Genomic DNA, 23,563 nt, shown 5'->3' with positions numbered 1-23,563 from the left:
CCACTAACAATTTTTACAAAAATATATTATTAAATGTTTAATTTGCAAAATACCTAGGAATGACTAAGAAAAAAAGTATTTTACGCTAAATTTATATTAAAAACTCAAAATTTTAATTTATTTTAATTATACTATACATCATTTATTTAAGAAAATGTCTGGTTAAATAAAATAAAAATAAAAAGGTAAACAAAGTAGTAAAGTTAAGTAGCTAATTAAAGTGAATAAAGAAAACAAAAAATATATCAACCATATTTCTATTATGAATCGTTTATCTGTGATTCCAATGAAATGTGTGGGACTGATTATATTTGTAATTTGCAAACTTAAGGACTAAATCATCTTTTTAATTTACTATACAATGTAGTTGAAAAAGGTATATGGAACAACTTTTTTAGAATTAGAACATTCATCCCAATCCTCTATTTCAATCTGCTTGCTTCCAAACACTTAAATTAGAGGATTGAACTGATCAAACCTCTCAATTAGCCAAATTCTCTAAATTTTTTTATTTTTTTTGCTTGTTGGTTGAAGTTCAAACCTAGTCCCGCTATTCTCAATTGCGCCTTATTCATTCTAAATACCTTAACTAAAACTTGTACCCTACGTAAGCACCGTGGCCCCCAAGCAAACCTAAAACCTTAAACCCTATATAAACCCTCCGTTTTCTCTCTTCTCTTCTCTTCCTCTCCCCTGTTTCAAACTCCCTTGTTTTCTCTCCCCTGTCTGAAACACCTCTGTCATTTCCCCCAAAATAATAATGGGTAAAAGAATTACTCGTAAATGGTCAGAGATCAACGAGCACATCTTGTCTTTAATCATCAGCAAAATCAAACACCCATCTGATCACATTCGAATTAGCGCCGTATGTTCATCTTGGAGATCAGTCGCAAAGTACTATCGCTACACCTTATCACACCCAATCCCTGGCCTCATGATCAGCATTCCTCGAAACCCCCTTCAACGGAAATTCATCAATTTTCCACCGTCTGATGATTACTATCACACCATAAACGTCCCCTGTTCTTCTCACCGCTGTCGCGGGTCGTATGGGGGTTGGCTAGTCCTCACTGTAGCAGATAATAACTCTAACTCCATTTATCTGTTAAATCCTTTCCTAAAACGGCGGCGTTTCCTGCCAAATACGCCGGAGAATGTCAAGAAGGCAGTTCTTTCTTCGTCTCCTTCGTCCGACTTGAAGTTCGTCGTTTTGGTGCTGTTTGAATCTCAAGGTGCTGCGTTTTGTAAGCTTGGTGATGTTTTATGGACAAGGTTAAAAATTTTATTCTGTGACGAATGTGGGTTTTCGGATGGATTGTTTTTTAAGAGGAGATTCTATGTGGTGGATGAGCACGGTAAGATTTATACCTGCAATCTTGATGATAGTTTGATTGAGGAGATTTCATCTCAGCCGTCTGATGTAACGAAGGATGTAAGACGTAAGTTCTACTTGGTGGAAATTGAAGGGGGGCTTTGTAGAGTGCTTAGAAAATTTTCATCTAATGAAAGTTTCTACTATGAAATTGCCACCGATGATGGGGATATTTACAATGATGCCCCTTATATATATCCTTTGAATTCGACTGTCGAGTTTCGGGTTTGTAAATTGGATCCGGGTACGAGGAAATGGGTCGAAGTGAAGTGGCTTGGGGAGTATGCTCTGTTCTTGGGCATGAACAATTCTGTTTGTTTATCTGAATTGGAAGTTGCTGGGATTGAGGGGAATAAAGTATATTTTACGGATGATAGGCAAAGGAATGTGAAAGATTTAGGTTTTGTTCGACCCGGAAAAGATATGGGAGTTTACAATGTGGATGATTCAAGTATCAAATCGCTTTGTTGGACCCAATTGGAGTGGTTGACGAGCACGGATCCGTCTGCGGTATGGGTTGCCCCATTGCCTTGGTAGAAGGAAGAACTGTGTCCATTATGGAGATAAACAATTTCATTATTAATCACATAAAAGTAAAGTCTTGTTCTATTTTGTTTTTGTGAATGTAAACTATAGAACTATTGCAGCTGTATCTTCACTTTCTTGTTCACTTATTTGTGCTTAAGAATAGTTTTATATTTTTCTTGTAATAATTTAGGCATTTCGAAATATGGAGTACAAAATGCTTGAATATTATCACATACGGAGTAGATCTTTTAAATAACAAAAGGTCTTGTGCGCACAAGGTGTACAATAAATTTATTGTACACCAAGATAACTTTTACACATTTTTTTTTGTATCTTTAACCTAGTTTTGATTGACTTTTATATTAGTAAGAAAAGTCGACATATAAACATTTAAAAGGGTTAAAATTAATTTTATACGTTATTAGTGATTTTGAAGTAATAAGTTTTATTAAAATAAAAAAAATTATCATTGAAAAATAGACAACTCTTGCATATATAAGCTTAACTTTTAAGCATTTTTATTTAACTTTCACTCCGATGTACAGTAGTTATTGTACGATCCTTGTAAATAAGAATTTGTGTTTAAATAATAAGGTGATTCCAATCCCATTTTGTAAGCACCCAGAACAGAAGTATAATGAAATCTTAATTTTAGCTTTTAAAGAGTTCACAACTTCACATAGCAATAAATAATGCAATTTGTAATACAGTAGTCCTTTAATAAGTCATATGTGTAATGCTGGTATGATGGTATCCAGTTGGGCGGACACTTGGGCAGTTAGGCCATAGGCCCATACCTTTTGCAGACTTCTAATACTTCATAAGTTATAGACTTATAGAGTAAATAACTAGTATAGTGCCCGTGAGATGCACGGTTTATAATTCTAATATTAAATTTGCATGAAATCTAAATTGTATTTGCACACAATCTATAATAAAATAAATAGAGCTTATTAATGTCTTATTTATTAAAAAAAATTAAACAAATAAGGGTACAAAGATATGATTGTTTTCGTCCCCGTTCATCACCCGTGTCAAATATAAAATTATTCTCATCCACCCTATATTTCGGTAGTCATACTCCTCTAATACTCCCTCACCGTCTATCTCATTAGCCTATCACTTAACACCTACCTCCTCCATCTATTTTATTCGACTATAAATGACTTTGAGGCGGGCGGAGCCTCCACAACCGTACCCACGTAAAACTTTTATCCCTTCCACCAACTGTAGGTATGGTACCAAACCCCAATCCCATTCCTGTTCGTCTTAATTATGAGATACGAAATTAAATTCATCCCAATTAACTACCTCATTACCCGATCATTTAACAACACATACCCGCACCATTTAATTTGTTCAGATAGAGATGACTTTGAGGCGGGGAGGGACCTCCACACTCGTAACCACCTAAGATCTTATCCCCCTCCTCGCCACCCACGATAGGAACAATAGTACCAACCGGGCCACCCCACCCAATCCCTTTCCTGAAGGGTAAACAATATAATTCATCCCCGTTCCATCACCCTTTGGTGTATCTACACCAGCCTCAAACCCACCCACAGAATCAACATTTTTTATTTTGGTAAGAGAATATTGAATTTAAAACTCTATTATAGAGTCTTCTATAATTTGATTGTCTGATTAGAGTATTGAGTAAATGAACAAAACATTATAATATGTAGGTAAATAGTTCTTTTTGAAAGATTCGCGATAAATTAGTTGAATGATAAGAGAGGCGGGCGAGGCTAATAAAAAAATTCATGCATCCTCGTCCCGTCACTCTCTTAACTCAAAAAAATCCGCTCCACTGACAATCTTTCGTTCCTATATTCATTAAATACGTCACTTGTCTTTCATGCATCTTACTTTTGAATATATTAACATAAGTTTATTATTAAAATTGATTTTATTAGCTATAATATTGATGAAAATATCTAAAGTGACATATATAATTAGAATTGGGTGAGGGTTTGGGTTCTCAAATCCAATAATTCAAACTCGCCCCATCACCAAGGTGGCCTGGTACACGTTATCCTCATATCTATTCACCAACACCAAATCTCTATTTATTAGACAATATTAGTCAATATATAATCTATCTTTATCTTCGTCGCTAGAATAAATTAATTAAGTACGTGCTCGCCCATATCAAGTGTGATGCATGGATTATATATCAAAATGTTAATTTTACACAAAATTTTATATATAAGGGATATTACAATGCTTTACATTAACATAGAAAAAATATTTTTGTCGTTGCAAACATATTAATAATAATTTTGTTACAATATAAGATACTACAACGTACAATATAATAAACCCTTAATTATAAGATATAACCATTACAAAGTCTATGTTGGCTTATGGAGTTAGAAATCAAAATCATCTTTTGCCCCTTCACCCCAAATATGATATAATATGATATATTATAAGTAGATCAAATATGCTTACCCACTTTATTGGACCAATATTCATCAAAAAATGGCATACTACACCCTCTTAACTCAATTGACCCATTTAAAAATTTATCTTATTCATCAACTTTTAAATCGAACTTAATATAAATCGTAAAATACGAAATTAAAATTTTACTAAGTTATATGTATGTCTATGCTCACCTGTCTTATCTTGTTATATCACAAATTAATGTTTTCGTAATATCTAGTTTTGCATGTACAATTGCATGGACATAATATGAAGCATATCAGTTGCGTTCACCTATAATCCGTATGTCGTAGTAATTCCATTTAATGTTTACTAATTACAAATACATAAATTATAAAATATATTATTTAGTTTAGCAACAATATCTTTTAAAAATATACTTCGTAATAAGGTGTTGAACTGAAGTATATCCTCCGTATAATTTATTTGTTTAATTAGGAAGGGGAAAAGAGCCGGAAAATATTTTTAGTATGTTTATTATCAACTGAATCTTTAGATTTATAATGAAAATCAATAATATTTTTTCCTTAATTTAAGTGTTTTAATTATTATTTTTTAATTAAAAGAGAGGCGAATCAATGAGTGACATTTGTCATCACCACATTGATTTCCTTTCTTTTAGTATAATATATAGATTGAAAAAGTAGATTCGACCACGTGTATGCACGGAGATTTTAAAATTATTCGGATTTTTTATGAAATGATTTCAAGGTTTGCGTTAATGCACCAAATATCCCTAATGTTTTCCGAATGTACCAAATACCCACGAGATTTAAAACAATATTATCAAATGCCCTTAACGAGCATTTTCCATCCATTATGTTAAGTTTTCGGTTAACAATAATTTTTTTATTTGTTTTCCCTTTTTTTTTTCTTTTTACTCTTTTCTTTGGTTTTTCAATGGCAGCACCATGACTGTCTTTTTCTCTCCTCCTTTCCCTTGGCCTTCACTCTTAATTTCTCTCTCCTCACATCCATGGAATATTGTAAGTTGGTCTTCATCTCAAAATACCCAAATCCCTAAAATCAATTGAATTGTGAAACCACTGCAATTTGGGGGCAAATTATATCACAAAATGATATAATTTTGGGGGAAGTATGATAGTCTAAAGATTCCTCGCACTAAGGATGTGACAATCAATTACACAATTAAAGTCAAGCTTTGTAGTGGTGTCGGCTCATTTTGTGGTTTGGGGCGGCGACGTGGCGTTGCGGCAATATCTCAGGTCGACGATTATCTTCTGTTGACCGTCCTCACAAAACTTCCGGTTGAATCCTTCGCATCTGCCGCATGTGTTAGCTTCTCTTGGAATGACATCTGCAGTCGCATTCTCCTCCACCCCAAATTCATTTTTGCCATCTCTTTGAATACCTCTCTTTCCGTAATTTCTCTCTCCTACTCCCTCTGTATTTATTTAAGGGATACACTTGTCTTTTCCGACCGTATTTATTTAAGAGATACACTTGCCATTTTTAGTAACTTATCAACCCCACCATCTAATTAAATAATATATCTATACCCCACCCCCACTCCATAAAATTACATGGTCCCCACTTGTTTTTCTTATTAAAATATCTACTCAACCCCACTTGTTTTATTAATTTATTTCATTCAATTCTTTTTCTTAATACCCGTGCCCGGCCAAGTGTATCTCTTAAATAAATACGGAGGGAGTATTTCATTACCCTAACCCCATTACTGTTGAATTCAGTTATTTGTTTAATTGAATTGCAGGAAGTTGTGAAAGAGATGTCAAAACCTTGGGGTGGTGTCGGCTTTTGGGCCGCCAAAGCCGAACGAGAAGAAGCCGAGGAGAGAGAAAATGAAGCCACCGCAGCTGCAACCGCCGCCAAAATAAACACCCAGAGCTTCCCATCTCTCAGAGAAGCTGCTTCTTACGAGTCAAAGGGGGAGTCAGTTTCTTCCGGTTTCTTGAAATAATTTTGGTTTGCAATAATCTGGGTTTTGCAATAGATTGCAGAGAATTAGAGATGGTGGTGGTGGAAAAAGAAGAAAAAGGAAAGAAGAAGATGACGATGATTGATGGCGTGAAGGGAAGAAGAAGAGCCCAAACAAAAGTTTTGGGTATTTTTTTTGAGTTAATTAATTTTTTGGGGTTTAACTAATATAATTAAGTGTTATTATTAGGATTAATAGAGAAAATGGTTGAGTAAGGGTAAAAAAGTAAATTCACGCTAATGGAGACTTAACGGAATGGACGAAAAATGCTCGTTAAGGGCATTTGATGATATTGTTTTAAACCTCGTGGGTATTTGGTGCATTCGGGAAACATTAGGGGTATTTGGTGCATTACCGCAAACATCGGGGTCATTTCATGAAAAATCCGAAAATTATTTGAGGACACGGGTATTAAGAAGAAAAATTTAATGAAATAAAGTAATAAAATAAGTGGGGTTAGGTAAATATTTTCATAGGTAAAACAAGTGAGGACCATGTCATTTAGGGGGTGAGAGGTGGGGTGTAGTTCTGGAATTATTTGTTCAATAAGATGGTGGGATATAGGATATATTAGATAAATTATTTAATTAGATGGTGGGGTTGATAAGTTACTAAAACTGGCAAGTATATCTCTTTAAAAAATACGGCCGAAAAAGGCAAGTGTATCCCTTAAATAAATACCCAGGGAGCACTCATTAATATATCTGACTGAAATAGTTATCTCCCAAAAGTTAATTCATAATAATAAATCTTGAACATAATCATCAAATCCATTTAATACGGAATATGCAATTTCCGTCCTACTATATACTCTTGCCGTCCCAGATTAGTTGTTACACTTTCCTTTTTCGTTCGTTCCAGATTAGTTGTTACACTTCTAAATTAGGAATGACCCCACAATTATTACATTGTCCTCTCTCTTCCCACTAATTTTTTTTGTCCCGACACCCTCTCTCATTCAATTAAAAAAATATCTCACTAATTCCTATCACATCTACTTTTTCAATAAAATAACAATTGATAAACAAACAACCACTTATCACCTAAACTTTGTGCAAAGGTAAGTGTAACGAGTAATTTGGGACGGAGGGAGTATTACATATTTTATATGTTTGATACGCTAATTTGAACAAAATATTCGATATACTAATATGTTGATTAACCAAAATATTGACTAAATATATTTTTCATTATTAATGTAAAGATTTGATTAAAGTATTACCAAAGAAAATTTTAGAAAATTATTATGTGACATATATTATTTCCTAATACAAATAAATAATTTTCTTCCATACATTAAAAATTAAGAAAAAAAAATAAAATAGAGATTTTTCAGGAGAAAATTTTAAACCAGGAAGTTACATGAATCACTCCTGGTGTCTGTTTTAGTATAATGTAATAGCTAGATATATAAACGTGCTAATTATAAATATGTACGAAGTACTATAGAACATATAATTTATTACTTTTTCTTTTTTAATAATGTGGCACAAAGACAATGATAAGTGCAATCCATATTAAGTGTCTTTTATTTCTAATTTGGTGTTCCTAAATACTTGTCATCTTTCTATTTGGGACATACATTTTTCCCACGTACTTGTTCATATATAATTATTGTTTTTTTTATACAATCTACACTTTTTTCCTTTTTCATCCCCATATTGTACTTTATTAATAAACAATCATCTATTTTTTCTCATATATCCCCCATAAAAACACTCTCAATCATGGAACTTTTACCAAAATACTCCCTCCGTCCCAAAATTATAGTCATATTTCTAATTTTGGCTACTAAGGTCCCCACTTTCTCATGTACTATATTAATTTAAAATGTATTAAAAACCCCACCCATGTAAGAGAAGACTACAACGACCCACTGGGTCGTCCACCCAGCTGAGGTGGATTGCTAAATCATCAACATAGAGCAAATACGTATTAATTATACCACCATTTGTGCCTAGGATGCCAAGTTGCCAAGAATTGCAATTAATACTGAATTATACTAGAGAAAATATTAATTAGCTCCTTTGCTACAAATTACTAAGCAAATTACGGTTTACTTTGCACCTCATATTCATAAATTTGGTTTAGCCCATACGGATTAATTTCTAATTCGATTATTTTAGCTTCTTACGGAGTAGTAGATTTTTGTAACGCCCCGACCTCTAAATCACTTATTAAAGCATAATTAGCAGCGGAATTAACCTAATTTGGTCGGGACATTACCTGCCGTAATTCCCTTTTGGAAATTACAAGGCAACATTATACATAAGCCATAAAAACCTCCAATTTAATATAATAATCCTTTATATTCCCAAAATACAAGTACATAAATTACTAAAAGTCTTTAATTAAACTATTAAAACATTAAACATGAACTAGGTAAATTTTATTAAAGTGAAATTCCTCGCCTCTACTCGTTTCCATCGATCCCCGCAGTACCTAAAATGGAAAACAAAACGGTGAGCCGAAGACTCAGTAACGACTACCCTAGCAACGTAAATTCATTTCAACTCATTTTATTTAATAACACAGGGAGAATAGAATGGGTAAAACATTTAATAAAACATCATATTTAATTCATTCATAAACTTTTAATGAAAAACGTCATTCATAAACTTTTAATTAACATGCTAGTTGTCGGCAAGTACGAACCGTGAAGGAATTCTCCACTGGGCCTGGGCCCTGAGCCTGGGCTCATCATCGTAACATGGGCCTGGGCCCTGAGCCTGGGCTCATAAACCATGGGAGCCTGGGCTCGTAATCCATGGGTGGACAGGTGTCCGTGGTGCATGCATGACCGATAGATAGGAAGATGGTAGTTTATATACCGCCAGACAAACCAGGTCTTTCACTTTCATTTATCATGTTATATGTAATTTTTACCAAGCCTTGGCTTGTATTTCAATTGAAATAACATAACTCATTTTATATCATAAATCATCATTTTGATCCTGGGATCAATAAAAATATCATTACTTTCATAGCATTGCATAAACATCATTTTATGAGAAAACTCAATCAAATCATATTATAGGAAACAATTCAATCAAATCATATTTCATCCCACAATCCATAAAACACATCAAAACATTTAATTCATAAATTCAATCATAACGTCATATTTTCATAATACATTTATAAGGGGATTGCGGGTACTAGCAATAGTCGTTACCTCAACGTAGTCCCGTCTGATGGATCGTTCTTCCTGAGCTCCAAGTCCGGTTTCTTTCAGAATATTAATTTATTGAGTTAGCACTAAAACGATAAATAATCTAAAATCGATATTTTGTAAATAATAAATTTTATAAGTAATGAGTTTATAAATAACGAATTTTAATAAAAGTAAAATTTCGAAATTTAATGAAAACATTATTATTAAACGAAATTTTAATCGAAAATGCATTTATATATTTCATAAAATCGTTTTACATGAAAATATGATATAAATTCGATTTTAATAAATACTACTAGTAACATTATATTAGTAAAATTGATAATTTAAACCTGAAAAATAATAAACAATTTTATTAGTAAATAATTATATAAATATATATTAAAATACTTTATCAAATTTATTTAGAAAAACATGGAAGGTAAATTCATAAATCTGAAAATAACAATAGGAAATGAGCTTATCAAAACCCAAATATTAAAATTGGGCCCAACCCTTTTTGTTTTGGATTTGCTAAAACAAAAACGTATTTTTGGTTTCTGGTTCCTGGAAGTCGACCAAATAGGGGAGGGAGTGCGAAACAGGGGAGCACGAAGGAGAGGAGGAGGAGGAGAGGAGAGGACGGCGGCTGAGATGGGCGGCTTTATGCCGTCGGGCTACGCCGGTGAAGGCGAAGGTGGTAGTGGGGGGCTTCACGGCGGCGCGTCGCGAAGGAGAGGGAGGCGAAAAGGATCGGAAAAGCAGGGGAGTTTGGGGTGTCTGCGGTCAGTTTTGGGCGGCGCAATAACAGCTCGCCGGGAATTGTGGGCGGCGGAGGTCAATGAATAAGGTGGTGAGGGTGGACAGTGGTGGTGGTGTGTGTGGCGTTGGTGTGCAGCGAGGTAAAGAGAGGAAGAGGCAGGGGAGTTCGAAAGAGGGGAGGCAGGGGCTACGGTGGGTGTGCGGTGGTTCTGGGTGGTCGGGTGATTGAGTGATGGTTGTAGCGAGGTGAGGAGATGGTGGTAGTGGTGGCTGCAGGTGGTGGTGCTGCGTTGGTGGGTGCGGGTGTAGTGCAGTGAAGCAGGGGAAGGAAGAGGGAGGAGGGAGGCAGGGGATGCGCGAAGAGCAAGGGAGGCAAGGGTGGTGCGTGCGGTTGTGGTGTTGGTGTCTGCGGTGATGATGTTCAGTAGGTGGTGATGGTGGTTGGCACGGTGGTGGCTGTTGGTGGTTCGAAATTGCAGGAAACAAAGGAGTTGAAGTGGGTTTGGTTTTTCTTTGATTTCTGATTTTTGGTTGAGGAAAATGGAAAAGAATGGCTGATTATTAACAAGTAGAGTGGGTGAAAAGGGAAATCCTTGGGGAGCAAGGCAATGAATTAAGACTGAATTGAGGGAAGGAGAGGAATGAAGAAACCGCTTCATTCTTGCTTTCTACGTGGAGAGCAAAGAGAGAAGAAGAAAAATGGCATTTTGGCTTTAAAAGGGCATTTTCGTAATTTTCACTAGTTAGGCAAATTTCTGAATTATAATTGCTATTTAGGAAACTACTAAAAATAGAAATGTTTAGCTAAAATAATTCTTTATAAAATATCGTTAACGAAAAATAAATTTAGTTTCCGAATAAAAATAAGAACGTTAAATAATTAATTTAGTTTCTGAATAAAATAAATTTAGAAATCCGAAAATAATTAAAATTTTAAAAAAAAAAGGTTCGTTAAGCTCGTAAATATGAAAGTTAAATTATAAATTGAAAATAAATAAATCGTGTAGCAATATTAAAAATTCAAGCGAAATAAAACTTCGTTAATTAAAATAAAGTTCGAAATTAGGATTTAAAACGATTTTAAGCTAAATAAAAATAATTAAGCCTAATTAACCGAGTTTTAAAAATTCGGGGTATTACATTCTTACCTCCTTAGAAAAAGTTTCGTCCTCGAAACTTGAAAATTAGATTTATAAAATGTTTGTTGAAAATTGAAAACGCTTGAATTAAAGTATGATGTTTTATTTTAATACCAAGATCTCACAATTTCAATTCTGACAATGTCTAGCTTTCATTCCGCCATCATCTTTTAGGACTTCGCTTCAACTCGAGACCTAGAATCGAAGAGTAAGGAGTACAAAAGGGGCAAGATTTATATATTGATCCTTAATCGTCATTAAGGTCAATTACATTCCGCCATCGTCTTTCGTATCTCCACTTTACTTCATAAAATAGGATCGAGGAGCAAGGAACATAAAAGGGGCAAACTCGTTAGCATAGATTAGGCTCCTATTTTACTTTGCGAGATCTTGTTTGAAAATATTTCCTACCAAAATAGTAACTTTTAATGCAACTTATAATTCTGAAAATATATGTGTACATAATTAAAATAAATATTTATCTATTATTTGTAATACTCAAATAATTTGTAAAAGTTGTTTATTATATCAATCTCGTACTCTGAGCTCAGGAGAACTTCCATCGGAGGCGGCATCCATGAATAACAATTAGATTACCAGTACAATCATGTCAGCACAAACATAATCCATATCATAGAGACATAATTCATATGAAAATTCAAACTAAGCATAACATTCATAATCATTTGATCTAACACACGATCATGGTTGACCATAACATAATCATTCATAGAAAACATAGTCATTCATACATCATATCGTTCATGGGCGAATAATTAGAGACATTTCACTTTCATTTGCTATTGGCTCCTTTGCTGCAGAAATCTTTGTCGTTGACTTTCATTATTCGATTATTTTTGATTTCGATCTCCGGTCTTTCGTCTATGTTGAGTGACTTCGTTAACTACGTTCGTTGCAGGGGTTCGAATTCAATTACGTGACTAGAAATATATCGTTAGACATACGACTTGGTTACTTATCCTTAGGTCGAAAAAATCTCGTATTTTGCGGAGAGTGCTAAGCCATCAAGCATGCCTTTATCATAAACAATCTAGCTTCTAGAAAACTTAGTTCATACTACCTGGTTTTACAGATATGTCATTTTGTCAATTTCTATTCTCAACTCCATTTCATTCCTCAATCATTCATAACTCTCTTCGAATTTCATAACATTCATTAATATCATCAACCTGATAGACAGAATTCTCGATAACTTATTTTAATGCTTTATATGCAAACTCAATTTCATGTCCTCACTATAAATCATACTTTTCCTCACAACATTTTTGCAAAACCTTACATTCTCTAGTTCAGCTTTTCTTTTATGGAGATAATCAAGCGTCCTTTCAGATAACTACACAAAAACAATCCTTATAAATGATGCGGAAAGGTAAACCAAGAATACCATCAACCTTACTGAAAAACTAATTCTTGATAACTTCTTTTATAATTCTCAGAACTTCATGTGTAACCTTAATCATGTGTGGTTTCGCATAATATTCTCACATAACTTTAAAATTCTAGCTTAGCTTCCTTAACATATCTGAAAATACACTTAGGTACTTAAAACCATAGAACAATCATTATAAAGGGTGCGGAATAGTAACTCAAAAATCAATTATACTCGCACGCTTTAAACCTTGAATAACCTTGATTTAATTGGTGCTTCACCACTTATAAGATACAAACTCATGCTTCTCTCTATACTCTGCCTTTTAACCTTACTGGTACATTAATTCTTCTTTTGGTAAAATTCTCAAGATCTTATTCATGTGTCAACTCAAATGGGTCTTTTATCATAACTCATGTTGGGTTCATAACTTTTCTGTATAACTTCTTAGCTTCCGTAATAGAGGCATAAGGCATACCAATCATCTTCTAGATAATAGACTTTTGTACTTATAAACATCAATATATATTCACCATGAATAACACGGGAGGTAACCCTAGAATCAATATCATTCACAACTTGAACACTTTAAATCTAAAATAACCTCAACTTAATTAGTGATCCTTGGTCTCGTTTGGTACTATTCTATCCTTACAGATTTCATAACCATACAAATTCCTCAAAACAATTCATATCCACAAATTCTTTGAGTTCGAACCGTGCTTAACTTGACTTCTCCAAGGACATAGTGATGCTTTAAACTTTTCCTAGTCTATTTAGGGTAGGAAACTCATAACATGACATGTGACAATAAACATGAAATCAAGGGAAGTTCGATTCTAAAGCGAGAGAGAGCAAATCAGAATAATATCAGCGTTGGCGTCATTTTTGTCCTTTATCATGTAATCTCTTACGTATGTTGACGGGCGTGATGGATTTAGCATTGTTGTTGTTTCGTTCATGATTGGTCGGTGGTTTAGGACAATTTTTAACGAAATGATCTTTTCCTCGACATTGATAACAAGTATTCGTTTTAGCACGATATTAAATTCCATTCGTTAGAGCATTTCGAAAGTCTCGAGTAGTCTTCAAATTCCATCGAATCGGCTTGCGATCATAGATTGGTGAATTCAAAGGTGAAAACTTCTTTAAATAGTGACGCATTTCCGTTTGTATTAGTAACTTTCGTTTTCCGAGAATCTTTGACCATTTCAGTTGACAACGTACGTGTAGTTCCTAATCGTTCCATCATCTCCTTGTGGTCTCTTATAGATTGGTCGTCATAGAAATCGTCATGGGAAACATCATTGTGGACGACGTCATCGTGAATGTTGTGCTTGATGTGAGCTTCGTTCGTGGCATCGTTAGCAACCTTGATAATCGATATTTCGCATAACATATTCAATCAAGAAAACACACATACCATGAAAAATGAATCCCTTTTATCCCGTGCGTTCCTACGCTCACACTCATTTCATTTTAACTTAACATGATTTTAACGTATTCTTTTTAACTAAACTCTTTGCTTCAAGCCTATTGAATTCTACTATGCGCAAAACCCGTAAGGTTTAGCACTTATGGTCCAGAACCTTTGCTCTGATACCAAACTGTAACGCCCCGACCTCTAAATCACTTATTAAAGCATAATTAGCAGCGGAATTAACCTAATTTGGTCGGGACATTACCTGCCGTAATTCCCTTTTGGAAATTACAAGGCAACATTATACATAAGCCATAAAAACCTCCAATTTAATATAATAATCCTTTATATTCCCAAAATACAAGTACATAAATTACTAAAAGTCTTTAATTAAACTATTAAAACATTAAACATGAACTAGGTAAATTTTATTAAAGTGAAATTCCTCGCCTCTACTCGTTTCCATCGATCCCCGCAGTACCTAAAATGGAAAACAAAACGGTGAGCCGAAGACTCAGTAACGACTACCCTAGCAACGTAAATTCATTTCAACTCATTTTATTTAATAACACAGGGAGAATAGAATGGGTAAAACATTTAATAAAACATCATATTTAATTCATTCATAAACTTTTAATGAAAAACGTCATTCATAAACTTTTAATTAACATGCTAGTTGTCGGCAAGTACGAACCGTGAAGGAATTCTCCACTGGGCCTGGGCCCTGAGCCTGGGCTCATCATCGTAACATGGGCCTGGGCCCTGAGCCTGGGCTCATAAACCATGGGAGCCTGGGCTCGTAATCCATGGGTGGACAGGTGTCCGTGGTGCATGCATGACCGATAGATAGGAAGATGGTAGTTTATATACCGCCAGACAAACCAGGTCTTTCACTTTCATTTATCATGTTATATGTAATTTTTACCAAGCCTTGGCTTGTATTTCAATTGAAATAACATAACTCATTTTATATCATAAATCATCATTTTGATCCTGGGATCAATAAAAATATCATTACTTTCATAGCATTGCATAAACATCATTTTATGAGAAAACTCAATCAAATCATATTATAGGAAACAATTCAATCAAATCATATTTCATCCCACAATCCATAAAACACATCAAAACATTTAATTCATAAATTCAATCATAACGTCATATTTTCATAATACATTTATAAGGGGATTGCGGGTACTAGCAATAGCCGTTACCTCAACGTAGTCCCGTCTGATGGATCGTTCTTCCTGAGCTCCAAGTCCGGTTTCTTTCAGAATATTAATTTATTGAGTTAGCACTAAAACGATAAATAATCTAAAATCGATATTTTGTAAATAATAAATTTTATAAGTAATGAGTTTATAAATAACGAATTTTAATAAAAGTAAAATTTCGAAATTTAATGAAAACATTATTATTAAACGAAATTTTAATCGAAAATGCATTTATATATTTCATAAAATCGTTTTACATGAAAATATGATATAAATTCGATTTTAATAAATACTACTAGTAACATTATATTAGTAAAATTGATAATTTAAACCTGAAAAATAATAAACAATTTTATTAGTAAATAATTATATAAATATATATTAAAATACTTTATCAAATTTATTTAGAAAAACATGGAAGGTAAATTCATAAATCTGAAAATAACAATAGGAAATGAGCTTATCAAAACCCAAATATTAAAATTGGGCCCAACCCTTTTTGTTTTGGATTTGCTAAAACAAAAACGTATTTTTGGTTTCTGGTTCCTGGAAGTCGACCAAATAGGGGAGGGAGTGCGAAACAGGGGAGCACGAAGGAGAGGAGGAGGAGGAGAGGAGAGGACGGCGACTGAGATGGGCGGCTTTATGCCGTCGGGCTACGCCGGTGAAGGCGAAGGTGGTAGTGGGGGGCTTCACGGCGGCGCGTCGCGAAGGAGAGGGAGGCGAAAAGGATCGGAAAAGCAGGGGAGTTTGGGGTGTCTGCGGTCAGTTTTGGGCGGCGCAATAACAGCTCGCCGGGAATTGTGGGCGGCGGAGGTCAATGAATAAGGTGGTGAGGGTGGACAGTGGTGGTGGTGTGTGTGGCGTTGGTGTGCAGCGAGGTAAAGAGAGGAAGAGGCAGGGGAGTTCGAAGGAGGGGAGGCAGGGGCTACGGTGGGTGTGCGGTGGTTCTGGGTGGTCGGGTGATTGAGTGATGGTTGTAGCGAGGTGAGGAGATGGTGGTAGTGGTGGCTGCAGGTGGTGGTGCTGCGTTGGTGGGTGCGGGTGTAGTGCAGTGAAGCAGGGGAAGGAAGAGGGAGGAGGGAGGCAGGGGATGCGCGAAGAGCAAGGGAGGCAAGGGTGGTGCGTGCGGTTGTGGTGTTGGTGTCTGCGGTGATGATGTTCAGTAGGTGGTGATGGTGGTTGGCACGGTGGTGGCTGTTGGTGGTTCGAAATTGCAGGAAACAAAGGAGTTGAAGTGGGTTTGGTTTTTCTTTGATTTCTGATTTTTGGTTGAGGAAAATGGAAAAGAATGGCTGATTATTAACAAGTAGAGTGGGTGAAAAGGGAAATCCTTGGGGAGCAAGGCAATGAATTAAGACTGAATTGAGGGAAGGAGAGGAATGAAGAAACCGCTTCATTCTTGCTTTCTACGTGGAGAGCAAAGAGAGAAGAAGAAAAATGGCATTTTGGCTTTAAAAGGGCATTTTCGTAATTTTCACTAGTTAGGCAAATTTCTGAATTATAATTGCTATTTAGGAAACTACTAAAAATAGAAATGTTTAGCTAAAATAATTCTTTATAAAATATCGTTAACGAAAAATAAATTTAGTTTCCGAATAAAAATAAGAACGTTAAATAATTAATTTAGTTTCTGAATAAAATAAATTTAGAAATCCGAAAATAATTAAAATTTTAAAAAAAAAGGTTCGTTAAGCTCGTAAATATGAAAGTTAAATTATAAATTGAAAATAAATAAATCGTGTAGCAATATTAAAAATTCAAGCGAAATAAAACTTCGTTAATTAAAATAAAGTTCGAAATTAGGATTTAAAACGATTTTAAGCTAAATAAAAATAATTAAGCCTAATTAACCGAGTTTTAAAAATTCGGGGTATTACAATTTTGATCAGTGATAATTGATATTTAGTTTATTTAAGCTTTCTTAATAGATTTTGATCAATGGTACTGGATATTGTACGAATTAGAGTTTATTTTAGTATACCCAATTCGTGGTAAAGTGATAAACTTAACGTTGTAAGTCGTAACTTACGAAAATTATTTGTGCCGTAATTATTTTTATTTTAAATCACATAATAATATATTATTAGGCTCTGTTTTGTTCGATTTATTTTGACTTACTTCAAACAAAATAAGTTCAGATAAGTTCGGTTAAGCTCAGATAAGTTCAGATAAGTTCAGATAAGTTCAGATAAGTTCCAATAAGGTTTTATAATTAAGTTCCAATAAAGTCGTATAAGTTCCAATAAAATCGTATAAGTTTCTATAAGTTCTTAAATAAAAAATGTAATATTGGGATTATTTGCATTGTTATATTAAATACATCATATTTATGTTATTATATTGAAATTCTTTGTGATCACTATTTGAAATTAATAATGATCAATTATTTGTATGTATTAATTAATATGTTATTATTAATTATTATCAATATAGTTTTAATGAAAAACTTACTTTTAAATATTATGTGTACATCACAAATCATAATTATAATAATAATTTTTGAGGGAATTATAATAAAAAATTTAGGCCATTATAATAATTTTAAAATTAGTCAAAAAAAAGTGCCTGGTTGCATTATTAACATTGTGATCGAGATCATACGGCCATATGTAGACCTAATCCATATGGGTCGGATTAGGGTCGCTCGATGGGTTAAGGAACAAAAGGCGTCACTGCACCGTATTTGACCCCTAACTCGGCATGAAATTCCCTCAAAAAAAAAAACTCGACATGAAATACTTATACGTTCAACTCGTATTTACCCGACTAGATATACGCCTGACCTATTTTTTAAGTGGAACTTGTATTTACCCGACTCGAACCCAACCCATCTAACTGGGTGACGCAAGTTGTCATAACTTCTATTCTACTTTAAACCGATAGGGCGGTCTAAAATTAGAGGGTAGAGACGTGAGGTTCTATGTATAAACTTACTACAAATCTAGAAATACCATTTTAAAATGTATATAATTATAATAAATCATGTTTGAAGCTAAAGTACTACTACCTCCGTTTCTAAATATAGAATTACAGAAATATCATTTTTTTAATGATCATAAGGTTTATGATCATATACAAAGTTGTCAAATTTTCTTTTACTAATTTAAACCCTAACCTAGAATGATCATAAGGTAAGAACTATACATATAAACACTAAACCCTTACCCTGAACCCTAACCTTAAACCCCTAAACCCCAACCTTAAACCCTAAGCCCTAAAACCTAAGCTAATCAAAACCAAAAGATGCTTAAATTATCTATATAATATACTAAAAGAGAGGAAATCAATGTGGTGATGACAAATGTCACTAATTGATTCGCCTCTCTTTTAATTAAAAAATTAATTAAAATTATTGGTCAAAATTACTTTGCTGTATTTAAGGAAAACATGCACAAATAAAATATTATTGATTGTCATTATAAATCTTAAAGATTATGTGGATAATAAACATCCTAAAAATATTACGAAAAAATATAAATTACCAATTTTTTTTAATTCCGTGGATAATAAACATCCTAATAATATTACGAAAAAATATAAATTACCAAAAATTTCATCTACACCAGCTCGGTGAACTCATGTTGATAAACTAAAAAAATGATAACATTAGCTATGTGATTGGAAATGATTATACAAACGGAAATTATTAAGTCACATAGCTAATGTTAATGATTTCCATTCATATGATTTTCCTTGATGATAAACATAAAAAATTGATAAGTTTAGCTATGTACGTGAACGGAAAAATATTTATTGTCGTCGATTAATTTTTCTACACTTATCTATCTAACTAACTGTTTATATATGTCTATACTATAATAAAATAAAGGACGTTAATGTGGTGGTGACAAATGTCACTCTATGATTCGCCTCTCTTTTAATATAAATAATTAAATTTAATATAAAAGTAATTAAACATCACATATTTTAATTACTAGATGTGATAAAATTCTCCCAAAAATAGTCCTACGTATGCTTATTCTATGGTAACAAAAACTGACATGGAAAAATCTATAAGAATAATAGATTCATCAATTATTTTTCTAAGGCCCCGTTCGATATTGTTTTTAGTTTTTAGTTTCTGTTTTTACAAAACTAAAAACCAAAATATGAAAACCAGTAAAAGTAGTTTCCAGTTTTTTGTTGTCAGTTTTCAAAATAAATATGATTACTATAACTATGACTATTTTTTAATTCATGATTGAATCTAAACCACGTGACTTTTATAACCAGAAAATCAAAAACTAAAAAGTGATAGTGATACCAAACGAGCCCTAACTTATATGGAGAATCCCTATATATGTAAACACAAATTCTTATTTACAAAGGTTGTACAATAAATATTGTACACTAGAGTAAATGTTAACTCAAAATGCTTAAAAGTCAAGCTTATATATGTAAAAGTTATCTATTTTTTAGTGAATTTTTTTTCATTTTTAATAAAACTTATTTCTTCAAAATCACTAATAATGTATAAAATTAATCATATAACCCTTTAAAATGTTTATCTATCAACTTTTTCTACTAATATAAAAGTTAATCAAAACTAGGTTAAAGTTACAAGAAAATAAGTAAAAGTTATATTGGTGTACAATAAATTTATTGTGTACCTTGTGCGCGCAAGACCTTTTGATATGTAAAATGAATATCCTATAAATCTATATATCTATGTCTATTCTATCTATCCATGTATATTTTGTACTATACTTTTTGACAGGACACTAACTGTTAGGCAAAGCATGTTCGTAAGAAATCTTATGTAGCCTTGACATACTCAATACCTCCATTTAATATATTCGTATATATAAATTCAATTTCTATCTATCTATCTATCTATCTATCTATCTATCTATCTATCTATCCAATTATCTATCTATATACTATATTAAAAGAGAGAGTACCTCAATGTGGTGCTAACACGTGACATTTTTTTTACTTTATATTTTTAATTTCTAAATGTATATCATTTGTACTACTTACTAAATACACAATCTATATTATTGAATGTACCGTATAAAATAATCTCTATTTACTAAATTAAAGAAACTATTTATTTTAAATATACTATTGACTTCTATTGTTTATCACAAAGATATTATGGAATATGTTTATTGATAGAATACATGTAGAGTACCAGAATAATATACTCATTTGACTTCTTTATACAGTAACGAACAAGATACTTAACAAAAGTTTATTACTAAATTAATTTATGAAATACATATGCTCCATACTAGAATGTATGTTTATTTAGTTGCTCAAAAAGTATATTTTTTTTAATTTTTCTTAACGTGAAGTTATAACCAAAATAAATATACTAGAGTGTATGTTTGTTCCAAATGGATATGCATGCGTACTACGGGATACATACAGGGGCGTAGTAATTTTTTTTATGCTAATGAATAATTAGGGATTTAAATAATTCAAATTGTGCATTAAAAACCATGAAAACTAGAAATTGGAATATCATTATGGAACGGGTAGAGTATAATATAAGAATTTCAACTATTATTTACAAATTTTAATATACTTCGTATAAAATAGTATTTTTCTCCATTTATTTTCATTTGCATCAGTTCCCTAAAACAGAAAAATCACAATACTTGTGACATACTATCAATGGAAAACTATTTTGTATGATTTGACATTTGCGTAAGTGTTAAATAATGATCGAGTAACGTGGTAAAGGGTGGGGCAAGTACTAGGTGGGTATGACTATCGAAATAAAGGGTATACGAGAATAACTTTACGTTTGACACGGATGATGAAAGGGAATGGAAATAATTTTATCTACGTACCCTTTTTTTGTTTTTTTATTCTTTCAATAAAATAAGATATGGAATGGGGCAATAACGAATTAAATCCATCATTAATTTTAAAGAACGGACAATTTGTAGTTGTTTAAATGTCTTCTAAAGTCCTAACTTTGTATAGGGCTTGTGATTTTAGTGGGAATACATAATTTAATTAGAGGTAAAAATTGAAGGTTGAAAAATACATATAAATTATATTAAATAGTGATTTAATATTGAGTGTTAAGGAGGCCAAGAGGGGGTGGAGTGAAAGATGTTGAATGAATATATGAATTAAATGGTAAATTGATTTTGAATGTGGAAGATGAAGTGGAACAGACGTTATCATGTGTTGTAAAATATAGCAAACAGTTGAAGGAACAATTGAAAAAAAAAAAACAAATTGATGGAGGAAAAGAGAAGATGTCACGTGTCATATATTCATCTACGGTTTTGCTTTTTTAAATACTCGGTATAGATTAGAAGACTATCTAAAGGCTCTATTTTGGTTGATTGTCTACAAATATAGTTTAGAATTCATGAAACTTTGATATTTATATTGTGAACCGTGCATCGCACGGGTATTACACTAGTTGAATACTAAAGAATAGTTGTCCCATATTGGTTCGCAATAACGGGAAGAAGGAAAGGGCAAGTTATAAAGCTCTTTACATAAAATGGAGTATATGGTTATTGTCCCATATCGTTCCCGAAGGACGAGGAACATCTAAATGGGAAATATGAAAGTAAAACTATGACAACGTAATCTGACACTTCTATTAGAGGTGTTTAACCTTGACAATTAAATTAGAGGTGTATACATTTTGCCTCATACTCCCTCCGTCCTGGAATATTTGACCTGTTTTTCTTATCGGGTCGTCCCTTAATACTTGACTTTTTTTAAAAATGGAAAATATTCTAACAATATTGTATTATTTCTCATTCCACCCCTATTAATCCACCTACCCCCTAAGCTAGACTAATGTGACATACGATTCTTTATTAAGATAATGGTATTAGAGTGAGGCCACAATCACTTTAGTCACATTATTTACTTTATCTTAGGTATAAAATTGTATCTTTGGGTAAAAAAAGTTTCCATTTTAGATGTGTTGCAACTATGTAACAATTTTATTTTAAGGAAAGTGTTGCAAATATATAGAAACGGAGGAAGTACTTTTATACATCTCCTTTATAACCCTTATCACTCCAATGTGGGACAACTTTAATAAGACTTAATTTTATAGAAAAATTGATTCCAAAATTATAACTTTTAAGTTGTGTGTTTAGAAATGACTGATTTTTCGTTTAACTAAGAATTAGATAATGTTTTAATTAGACCTATCATCTTTTCGTTCAGTTCAGCTACATTTAGTTCCATTTAGTTCAGTTCCAAAGAACGTCGTTATATTCATCTTCGTCTTTAATAATCGTATTTTATTATTTTGATTATTATTATAATGTTAAATTTTAAGTTGTGTGTTTAGAAATGACTGATTTTTCGTTTAACTAAGAATAAGATAATATTTTAATTAGACCTATCTTCTTTTCGTTCAGTTCAGCTACATTTAGTTCCATTTAGTTCAGTTCCAAAGAACGTCGTTATATTCATCTTCATCTTTAATAATCGTATTTTATTATTTTGATTATTATTATAATGTTAAATTTTACTATTTTTAGAGCGCCACATAAGTAAATGTATTATTTCGACAAATAAAAAATGAGATATCCAATTTATTTTAAAATTAAATAATTCAATAAACACGTGTAAAAATAACGAATGAGAATAATGAAAATGTTAATAGCATAAACAAGGTTGAACTAGAACATGTACTTTGGAATTGGATTAGACCGAACTGGATTTAACTTTTTGGAAATGAGCTAATGTTCGGTTCACCTTATTTTCAAAGAATATATACACAATACTACAATACGTGGTTACGACGAATTGTGTTAGCGTTAGTTAGTATTTTCATTCTCATATTGTGTTAGCCCGCTTGTCAAGATACTACTTTGACCCTAATTAAGTAATTATCTCTAATTATTTTTTAATAAAAAAATCTTAGAATATAATATTATGAAAGTTTATAATGAAATCACTTGAACGAATTTACTTGATGGCATTTGCTTTTAATAAATTAGTAAAAATATATGGTCAAAGTTTGTATATGAATAGTAACAAAACTAAAAGTGTTCAATTTTTTTTAAAACGGATAAAGCAATATATGAGCAATCACAAGCGAGACTGGAGCTACCAATTAGGTTGACATGAGTGGTTAAGGGCCTCTTGCTCTTTAACCAAATTCTCGAGTTCGAGCCTTGGGTATGGAAAAAATCTCATCTGATAGGGATGTTGCCCATCGAGGTATCCATACAAACTC

At 32.7% G+C, this 23,563-nt stretch overlaps 1 protein-coding gene across 1 annotated transcript; it reads left to right on the top strand.

The window, feature by feature from the left end:
• The first annotated feature begins 579 nt into the window (after nucleotides 1-579).
• LOC110778047 (F-box protein At2g26160-like) lies at nucleotides 580-2,135 on the top strand. Its single transcript, XM_021982610.2, has one exon. It carries the CDS (start codon nucleotides 761-763, stop codon nucleotides 1,907-1,909), a length of 1,149 nt encoding a protein of 382 aa, XP_021838302.2. The 5' UTR covers nucleotides 580-760; the 3' UTR covers nucleotides 1,910-2,135.
• Nucleotides 2,136-23,563: the final 21,428 nt, after the last annotated feature.

Source organism: Spinacia oleracea, chromosome 6 (assembly GCF_020520425.1).
Source record: "Spinacia oleracea cultivar Varoflay chromosome 6, BTI_SOV_V1, whole genome shotgun sequence".
Classification (NCBI taxonomy): domain Eukaryota; kingdom Viridiplantae; phylum Streptophyta; class Magnoliopsida; order Caryophyllales; family Amaranthaceae; genus Spinacia; species Spinacia oleracea.
Note: the sequence above shows the minus strand (reverse complement) of the source record. Positions and strands in the feature narration are given on the sequence as shown.